The sequence below is a fragment of the Doryrhamphus excisus genome, chromosome 6 (genome assembly GCF_030265055.1).
Source record: "Doryrhamphus excisus isolate RoL2022-K1 chromosome 6, RoL_Dexc_1.0, whole genome shotgun sequence".
Classification (NCBI taxonomy): Eukaryota; Metazoa; Chordata; class Actinopteri; order Syngnathiformes; family Syngnathidae; genus Doryrhamphus; species Doryrhamphus excisus.
The window spans coordinates 18,726,645-18,737,268 of record NC_080471.1 but is presented as its reverse complement, the minus strand read 5'-3'; the positions used below and the strand labels follow the sequence as shown (position 1 = coordinate 18,737,268).

The window sequence follows — 10,624 nt, the reverse complement described above, 5'->3', positions numbered from 1 at the left end:
TGGTGCTAACCACTTTATCACAGTGCAGCCAATTTTTCTATTTATTTATGATAAGTACTATTGGCTATCCATTCATTTTTTTTGCAGCTTATCCTCACTAGGGTTGTGGAGTATGCTGGAGCCTATCCCAGCTGTTATCGGGCGAGAGGCGGGGTACACCCTGACTGGTTGCCAGCCAATCACAGGGCACATAAAGACAAACAACCATTCACACTCACATTCATACCTATGAACAATGTTAGATGCTCGATGGGAATCAAACCCGGGTCTCCTAGCTGTGTGGCGCTAACCACTCATACACAGTGCAGCCAATTTTTCTATTTATTTATGATAAGTACTATTGGCTATTCATTCATTTTTTGCAGCTTATCCTCACTAGTGGTGTGGGGGTATGCTATAGCCTATCCCAGCCGTTTTCAGGCGAGAGGCGGTGTACACCCTGGACTGGTCGCCAGCCAATCACAGGGCACATATAGACAAACAACCATTCACACTCACACTCATACCTATGGACAATGTTAGACGTCAGATGGGAATTGAACCCGGGTCTCTCAGCTGTGTGGCGCTAACCACTTGTACACAGTGCAGCCAATTTTTCTATTTATTTATGATAAGTACTATTGGATATCCATTCATTTTCTATCCTCACAAAACGCTTTATCCACTTTTATCCACTTGTAAATAATGGCTGTCATAGGGGGTGTTGGCACTCATTAGTACTTAGTAAAATCAATAAAAACCCATGGTACCCTGGATACCCTGGACCCAGCTGCGTGCAATTGAATACTAAAGTCAAACATGATTTATTTCAGTGTAAAAAAAAAAAAAAACGTATTACATTCTGTCTCTTGAAGTATCACAGATTTCTTTTACAGTCCACATATCCACACAGTGACACGTACAGCCGCTCTTCTTTAAAACAAAACCAATTCATTGAGTGTCCTTATAACAATAACACATTCAGCAAACATGTTAGCTTTGTACAAGAGCAGCTGTGTGGTGTAAATCTAACTAGTTTGTTTGAGCTTAAGTGCTTGAGATGCAGTAAATGCGTGTTCATGTTTACACACGTGTCTACAGAGGGGTGGCGGCCCTAAATGATGAAGCTCCTCCTCTTTGTTGGATTAAGAGCCAGGGTGGTCCCATTTGTGGGGCGGTAATCCTGCTGCTGTGTGCAAGTTCCCTTCCCGGTGTTCACAAAAACACACACACAGTACACAAACATCATGAGACTAATGTATCCATATTTATTTAAAATTTGCCAGAGTAAACTTTCTTTATGACCAGTTGTGTGTACAGTATATTGGTGGTGAAGAAAGCTTACTCTTACTCTAACTCCCATGTAACTAAAATGAAATAAATCATCACTATACAGTAAAGTGAAAAAATCCTACATGCCAAAAATATGCATGTTAGGTTGACTCTAAATTGTCCATAGGTATGAATGTGAGTGTGAATGGTTGTTTGTCTATATGTGCCATGTGATTGGCTGGTGACCAGCCCAGGGTGTACCCTGCCTCTCGCCTGAAAACAGCTGGGATAGGCTCCAGCACACCGCCACAACCCTAGTGAGGATAAGCTGCATAGAAAATGAATGGATAGCAATAGTACTCATAAATTAATAGAAAAATTGGCTGCACTGTGTACAAGTGGTTAGCACCACACAGCTTAGAGACCCGGGTTCGATTCCCCTCAGGGATCTAACAATGTCCATAGGTATGAATGTGAATGGTTGTTTGTCTATATGTGCCCTGTGATTGGCTGGTGACCAGTACAGGGTGTACCCCGCCTTTTGCCCGAAGTTAGCTGGGATAAGCTCCAGCATACCCATGTGACCCTATAGTGATGCTAAGTGGCATAGGAGATGTATGGATGAACTAATGAGAGCATTTTAACCATGTACAGTACTTATTTATTTCAGTCAACCATGTGCAATGCACTAGCAAAATTACTTTATATTTTGTAGTTTTCTTCAATAATATCAGATGAGAATGTAAGTATTTCTTTTTGTGTGCACAGCTTTTCAAGGGGATCATTTAGAGTACAAATACACACATGTACCTACAGCATTTCTGAAATCACTTTGTTGATGTATGATCCAGAGAAGATGACAATGAAGATGAGTGAATGATTTATTGTATTGGCTAATAATGTACCCAAACACCAAAGACATGAAGTCGATGCACTCACTGCTGATACAATCATACTCATTCTTCTACCGCCCCATCACTGTTTGTCCTATTCTTCCCCTTTGACATTTTTAGCATGTTTTATTTACCAAAAGAGTGGTATACACAGGAAATGTGTGTGGTTGTAAGTTCCTCGCTTCAAACGATGGGGAGATTTAGTTATTTCAACAAACATTTCTGATTTGCACAGCCCTGCAGGGAGAAGTTTCTCAGGCCAATGTGTGTCCATGCAGGAAGGCTATATTTAGACGTGACCACTGTCTGTTCTCAATGATGCTGTCATCTGACCGCACTGATATCATGCAGGCGTCATATACAGGAAAACGGACACTGGGTATTATTGTTGGACATTCATTCAAAACTGAGGTCTGACACTTTCAACCAAACAGTAGGTGTCTTCATAATAAGGATTCCATACTACAATTATTGTAGTATATTAATATAACAGTTCCCTGTTTTAATATTCTGTATATATATATAAAACTATATTTTGATATATATTCTATATATATTCTCTCTCTATATATATATATATTTATATATATATATTCTGATATATTTTGTTTAATATTAGTATATACAGTATAAATATATACAGTATATAATACCAATAAATATTATATAAAATTCTTTTAAAAATTATAAAATTATATATTTACAAATGTATTATTATTTAACATACATATAAATTGAAGTGAATTTTTTACTTAATTTTTTTACATGTTTTTTAATTAATTCAAAAAATTTATTATTGATTATGAATCATATTGATTATGTGAATCATGTGAAATCATTATTATGTGACCAATTGTAACCTGATGCATGTTCAAATAAAATTAAACCATTAATATTACCATAAATTATTCATTCATTCATTTTCTACCGCTTATCCTAACAAGGGTCACGGGGGTGCTGGAGCCTATCCCAGCTGTCTTCGGGCGAGAGGCGGGGTACAACCTGGACTGGTCGCCAGCCAATCACAGGGCACATGTCAAGTCAAGTCAAGTCAAGTTTATTTATATAGCCCTTAATCACAAAAGAGCCTCAAAGGGCTTAACAAGCAGGCAACAGAAGAAGACAGACAATAGACGACAAACGACATCCCCTGATCTGAACCCCCATCAGGGCAAGGAAAAACTCAAAACCCATTAGGGAAAAAGAAACCTTGAGAAGGGACCGCAGATGGGGGAATCCCCCTTCTAGGATGACCAGGCTGCAATGGATGTGGAGAGGTTAACATGTGACAGTTAAATATAAACATAGAGTATAATAGTCCAGGTCCAAGATGTGATGCCATTAGGACAGTTGGGCAGCCACGGGTCTTGAGATGATCACTATCCCTCTGCTGCAGCGCCTCCAAGGTAGGCCACGACCGATGTCCAGTTTCGTCAAGGCAAACTTCCAAAACAGCCTCTCCTGGACCCCCCCCCCCTCAGCCGGGGGGGGCGGTATGGGAGAGAGAAGGAGCGGCAGTCAAAACAGGCAGGGAATATTTTTAACTAAACGCTAAAGTATAGAAATGAGTCTTAAGTCGGGACTTGAACATTTCTACTGAGGTAGCAGCTCTAATATTAACAGGTAGATCATTCCACAACGTTGGGGCCCGAATGGAAAAGGCTCTAGAGCCCGCATACTTCTTTCTGGCTCTCGGGATAGTCAAAAGACCGGCGTGTTGTGAGCGTAGGTTTCTAGACGGAGCATAGGGTACAATTAGGTCCACCAGATAACAAGGTGCCAACCCGTGTAATATTTTGTAAACCAGAAGCAGTACCTTAAAGTCACATCTTAAATGAACTGGGAGCCAGTGCAGGTTAGCTAGTATTGGTGAAATATGGTCACACTTACGTGTCCTTGTAAGAAGTCGCGCTGCAGCATTTTGTACTAACTGCAAGCTTTTGAGACTCGCCATTGGAAGACCAGAAAGCAGTACATTACAGTAGTCAAGGCGAGACGTGACAAATGCATGGACTAGGGTCTCTGCATCAGAGGTGGATAGAATAGGTCGTATCTTCGCAATATTGCGAAGATGAAAAAATGCTATTTTAGTAACATTCTTAATGTGTTTATGAAAGGATAGAGTCGGGTCCAATATCACACCCAGATTTTTCACAGAGTCACTTTGGGAAATTATGCTATTATCAAAACTCAGAGTGGTGTCCTTAAACAGGCGGCTCTGTTTAGCAGGGCCGATGATCACCATCTCAGTTTTATCAGAGTTCAGGAGTAAAAAGTTACAGGACATCCAATGTTTAATATCAATGAGGCAAGCCTCCAAATTAGAGCAGTCCCGCGGGTCAGTTAACTTTAGTGGGACATATAGCTGAGTGTCATCAGCATAAGAGTGAAAGCTAATCTTATGTTTGCGAATGATGTCGCCAAGCGGCAACATGTAAATGTTAAACAAAAGAGGGCCGAGCACTGAACCTTGTGGAACTCCACAAGTGACTCCACAGAACTCTGAAGTCATATCATCACAAACGACACGATGCGTCCGATCCTTAAGGTAGGATCTAAACCAAGAGAGTACCGGACCAGTAACACCAATATATGTTTGAAGGCGTTCCAGTAGGATAGAGTGATTGACAGTGTCGAAAGCAGCACTGAGATCAAGTAATAACAATATTGTAGATGTGTCACAGTCCATAGAAAGAAGAAGATCATTCGTCACTTTTGCAAGGGCTGATTCAGTGGAATGGTTTCTCCTGAAACCAGACTGAAAAGGTTCAAAAAGATCACCCAAAGCCATGTGGTCATTGAGCTGTTGTGCTACAATTCTTTCAAGGATCTTGGACAGAAATGGGAGGTTAGACACCGGCCTATAGTGGGAAATACTCCCGGGGTCGAGGGTTGGTTTCTTCAGCAGGGGTCGAATCACTGCAGTCTTGAAAGCTGCAGGCACAGTGCCAGATGAGAGTGATAGATTAAATATATTTAAGAGTGAGGGGGCTAGAATTGGGAACAGTTCTTTAACAAGTTTCCCAGGAAGCGGGTCAAGCAGACATGTTGTCTGCTTTGCTGTACTGACAAGTTTTGTAAGCTCGTCCAGAGATACTTCCTCAAAGTAGGAGAAACTAGTGGGACAGAGGCTGGAAGTAGTCCCAGCAGCGATCATGGCGGTTGACATGTTAAGCCCGTCTGGCGGTAGGGAGTACTTTATTTCCTTCCTGATGAGCTCAACTTTATTTGCGAAGAATCGCAAGAACTCATCGGCTGAGAAGGGGGAACTACTAGGAGAGGTCCTCTTCTGGGTTAGCAGTGCCACTGTGTCGAATAAGTATTTAGGGTTATTTTAGGGTTATACATATAGACAAACAACCATTCACACTCACATTCATACCTATGGACAATTTGGAGTCGCCAATTACCAATTTTGGAATGTGGGATGTCCGAAGGTGGACTCAAACTCGGGTTTCCTAGCTGTGAGGCGTGTGCACGAACCACTCAGTCGCCGTGCAGCCACCATAAATCACATCTATATATTTACTATTACCTGCACAGTGGATGAGTGGTCAGCATGTTGGCCACAGAGTGAGGAGATCGAACTATAACTTACCTGATTTATTCACAGGTGAAAAAGCCATTATTCATAGAAAGTGTACTGAACTTGCCAAAAAGTGTACCATTATTGTCAGTAGTGCTGTTTTGTTTTGTTAATAGTGGACACTTAACACCTCCAATGCTTTCCACAAAACATTCATTCATTCTTTATTATCAAACTATTTTTATTTTACACAAAACTTTGGATTACATTGTCAGTTGTATACATTGGAATACTCATTTTAGGTGCAAAAAAAGACCTGGTTATTTCGATGACATATGTATGTACACTGCACACCATTTTTCCTTGCACAATTAAAGAGAAAGTGTATATCAGATGCTAATTCATACGTAGCTGAGTTATGTAAAAGAATTAATTAATAATGAATAAATTCTCATGCTATCCTGATGTTAAAACTCTTGCAAAATGAATTATTTCCATTTGGAGAGCAGACCTTTATCAGGAGACGTGTGGGACAAATAAGAGCCAAGAGGAAATCCCACTTGGTATAAGTGATGCTGCGTGGTGTCCATGGGAATGTTTGGACCAACCCCGGTACTGTGAAGATCCTGGTTCCTGATGGAGCTTCGGATCTTGTCACCTTCACTTCTTGCTAGGATGCTCTCAATACTGAAACCTTTGCATTTGTCCCTTCTCGGAATACGTGCTTTGGAATTGGACTGAAGAAGAGAAGAAGAGGAGCAGAGTTGGGCCGTGTCAGTCGTGGATACGTTATTGATCCGTTGCGTCGATGACGGCTCCGATGCGTGCTGGTCCAGCTTCCGTCTGGAGTGTTTGACCGCACGGCACACTTTTTGTTTATGTGTAAGTGGATTCTGTTGCTCAGAGTGATTGAAGGCCAGCAGAACCGATTTCGCGTCTGATTGAGTCTCCGTTGGCTTTGCCTCCTGTCTTAGCGTCATCTCTACCAGCAAGGACGCACTGGCCGTCTGAGAAGATAAACGGTCTCTTATGGAGTCTTTGTTGTGTTTGTGTCGTGCAGCATCCAGCTGACTCTTCACCTTCCTTTTCCTCCGTCGGTAGTTGCCGTTTTCAAACATATTCAAACACGTGGTGTCCAGTGTCCAGTAGCTGCCTTTCCCGGGGCGCCCCTTCTCCCTGGGTACCTTGATGAAACAGTCATTCAGGGAAAGGTTATGGCGGATGGAGTTCTGCCATCCCTGCCTGTTATCAAGATAAAAAGGAAACCGGTCCATGATGAACTGATAGATGCCGTTCAGTGTCGCGCGTTGCTCCGGTGCACTCTTGATAGCCATAGCAATGAGTGCGATGTAACTGTAGGGCGGCTTCTGTGGGGGGTCCCGGCGTTCCGGCATGAGGCTCAAGGCACCGCAGTCCCCGCCGTACAAGTAGATGAGTGGAGGTCCGGAGAGGCTCAAAGCCGATGTTGGTACACCAAATGTGTGGTAGAACGTCATTATAGGCAGGACTGCTCGGTATTCTTCCCGGCGGGAAAAATGCTCACTCCTGTGACTGCTTCCCAGACTTTCATGAGCTCCACGGAAGAAATGTTAATAAATGTTGTACTTCTGCTCTGCTGTGTTGAAATAAATTGTGCTACATAAACTCCTGGTGCTGTTTCAGCCCACCCACATTAATTAAAATGTAATTGCTCTGAGAGTCCCCTCATGTCCCCCCCCCCACACACACTCTGCTCGACGACCAATCAGGTGGCGGCTTATTCCCTCCTCTGTTTATAGAATTAGTCGCTTGATAAGTCTGCCCACCCAAGTTGAATCAAGCTGTGTTTATTTGGAAAAAAATTCCGGCCACCCAATACATAAACGCGCTGATGTGCTGTTGAAATAAAAGTCCAACTCCGACGGGGAGAGTTGCTCAAACACAAAGAGCAAACAAACATTGGAGTCTTTGCTGAGATTTGCGTGGGTTTTCTCAAATGAAAACATTTAAGATGGGACAATAACTTGAAACATTTCTTTTTAGAGACTGCTCCTGCATTCCTTTGATAGTGGTCGTATCGGCATCCGATTGATACTAGCATCATAAAATCCATAGAGTTCAATTAGTTTCAGCAATATCCACATTCATATTGTGAATGTATTACAGATATTTTATGTTTACCATGTTGACTTTTATGGCTGCATGGCGGCCGACTGGTTAGCCCGCAGGCCTCACAGCTAGGAGACGCGAGTTCAATTCCACCCTTGGTCATCTCTGTGTGGAGTTTGCATGTTCTCCCCGTGCATGCGTGGGTTTTCTCCGGGTACTCCGGTTTCCTCCCACATTCCAAAAACATGCTAGGTTAATTGGCGACTCCAAATTGTCCATAGGTATGAATGTGAGTGTGAATGGTTGTTTGTCTATATGTGCCCTGTGATTGGCTGGCGACCAGTCCAGGGTGTACCCCGCCTCTTGCCCGGAGACAGCTGGGATAGGCTCCAGCATCCCCCGTGACCCTTGTGAGGATAAGCGGTAGAAAATTAAGGAATGTCGACTTTTATTCTTCTTAATGCAATGATCTATAGAGCCGCTAAAAGTGAGTTGCACGGTGGATGTCTGGTTAGCATGTTAGCATGTTAGCATGTTAGCATGGTGTCTGTGTGGATTTTTTTCTTCCTTCCACATCCCCCCAAAACTATGCATGTTACATTAAAGGGGACCTATTATTCTCATTTTTTTGGTCCTTTGTATTGAGTTTTGGACTCCTATAGAACAGCTACACACAATAACCTGCACAGAAAGCTTTCTAGTTCTTCCAGAATCTGCACCTATTCAGCTGTATTTCTTTGGATTTTGTGACCTCTTGACCAAAGTCGGCTAGGGTAGACTCAAGCTCACTCATGATCCTAGTGGGGACAAGTGGTACAGAAAATGGATGGATGATCACTAAAAGTCTTGCATAAAGAACAATGTTAAGGTTTAGGATACACCCTTAAGTAACGTTAAGCTCTTAAACCCTGGACTTGAGAGGCTGATTAGAAAAAGACATACAGGTACTAACTAACCACTGCATTGCCTTACATGGAAAGCATGGACAGTGTGTTTTTTGCACATGTGTGTATATAACATTATGTATTTTCCTGTTTATAGGTCAATGGAGGATTACAACAACTTTACAAGTCCTCACAGCTGGCTCCTGCTTACATTAGCGGTTGGGAGATCTTTGTGAATAAACCTACAAACTCGGCCTTTTCTCTGTTTGTCTCTCAGCAGACGATGATTCACTATAACAAATACAACAAAAGTAACATGCAAGTACATAACAGCATGTCATGCAGAATGGCTGCTGGAGCATTTGAAGACATTTAAGATTTGCATTAATGGAAGCACATGTACCATATCATAATAACGAGTCTGATATTGACAAGCATACATGTGGTGATACACTAGGTATGATTCACAAGCTATTTGGTGAGCTTTCTATTAATATTAACTGTGTTGTGTCTTGTCCATGATGTAAAAATGCAATTTCAACAATAAAAAGATGGACAAGATGGAGGATGGACAGTTATACATATTCTGGTCATAACAATGATATATGAGAGCGAGGTTGGGTTTGAATCAGCTGTCAATCGATGAAAACATTTAATCATGATTCTTGTCATTTTTTTTGCCGATAGTTAACTCACAATTAATCGCAGCTAGGAATAAATTTTTATCTGTAAATCTCTTTGTGGTAAACAATTTGATACACAACTACAATAAATGTTATGTAAAAGGTTATCAAGTTTGCTAATGTGAGACATTATTTTATTAAAAAATTAATATACATACCCCAGTTTATTCCTGTCTAATGTGAGCTGTGTTTTCTCCCACTTTGTTTAACGGTCATTGAACGCACCCTCTAACTTTGTCCCACGTACAGACAACTATACTACGTTTTTATGATGATACAATGCTGGAATACATAAAGGTAAGATTTGATGACGTTATTGAGTGCTAATTTGCATATTTAGGCGAGTATTTGTTCATTTTGTGCTTTGAATTTGATATTGTTCCTGTCATAGTTTTACACAATACATAATAAGATATATTAGATCGCTCTAATGTACACATGTTTTACTGATGTGTTGATGACTGGCTAGTGCACTGCTAATGCTAGCATTGTGACCTCTTCAGCCATGGTGACAGTGATATAAGCCCCCAAATAGCTGTCCTTGGCTATGCCTACCGCTAATTAGCTCATTCCCAAATTTTAGCTCGCAGTTCAAAGCGGAAAATCAACCAAGGATAGCTAGAATCTAAAGAAAACAACTTGTTAGTTAGGATACTCTTATACCAAGGCACGTCTGTATAAATCACAAAGTTGAAAAAATACAGGCAGTGCTTTCAGTACTTTCTTACTTCTCTGGCAAGTCGACATAGTCTGTGACAATTACAATCACAGCGAAAGTAGATTCTATACAAATAAGTTCGAACTTGTTGTGAGAGCCATCTGCCAGGACTTTGAAGCTAAATTTACCAATCAAAATATCCTTTTCTATGTACATTTCTGCTCAATATTTGTTCCCGCCTGTGGCTCCAGTCACCAAACTACGGTGTAAATATCAAAATAAAGTAAATATCTGGCTTTTAGCTGTAAGAATGCTACGAAATGGTTGACATGATAACTACGTATTTGTCGCAATAGAAAAATAGAAAATGCTAGTAAATTTCAGTTTGAAATAGTGTATTTGGAATTAATATTATTTTCAGGAGGAGCATATTTGACTTGTTTACACTTAATGGGGGCTTTGATAGCTTTTTATATTTTACAGTTTCACTACTGCATGCTGTTGGACTTTGGTGACATCTACTGGACAATTAGCAGAAATAGATTTTTCACCCTTAACACTTTTCCCATCATGGCACAATTCTTTATAAAAAGAATATCATGTTGAGTTTACCCATTTCATGTCAGCCTGATTGGTTCAAC

At 41.1% G+C, this 10,624-nt stretch overlaps 1 protein-coding gene across 1 annotated transcript; it reads right to left on the bottom strand.

The window, feature by feature from the left end:
* Positions 1 to 5,664: 5,664 nt before the first annotated feature.
* Positions 5,665 to 7,323, bottom strand: foxl1 (forkhead box L1). The gene has a single exon (XM_058075897.1). It carries the CDS (start codon positions 7,164 to 7,166, stop codon positions 6,159 to 6,161), a length of 1,008 nt encoding a protein of 335 aa, XP_057931880.1. The 5' UTR covers positions 7,167 to 7,323; the 3' UTR covers positions 5,665 to 6,158.
* Positions 7,324 to 10,624: the final 3,301 nt, after the last annotated feature.

Bases quoted from the DNA above. Each gene is read 5' to 3' on its own strand.
- foxl1 (XM_058075897.1), bottom strand. From the start codon at position 7,166: ATGACGTTCTACCACACATTTGGTGTACCAACATCGGCTTTGAGCCTC.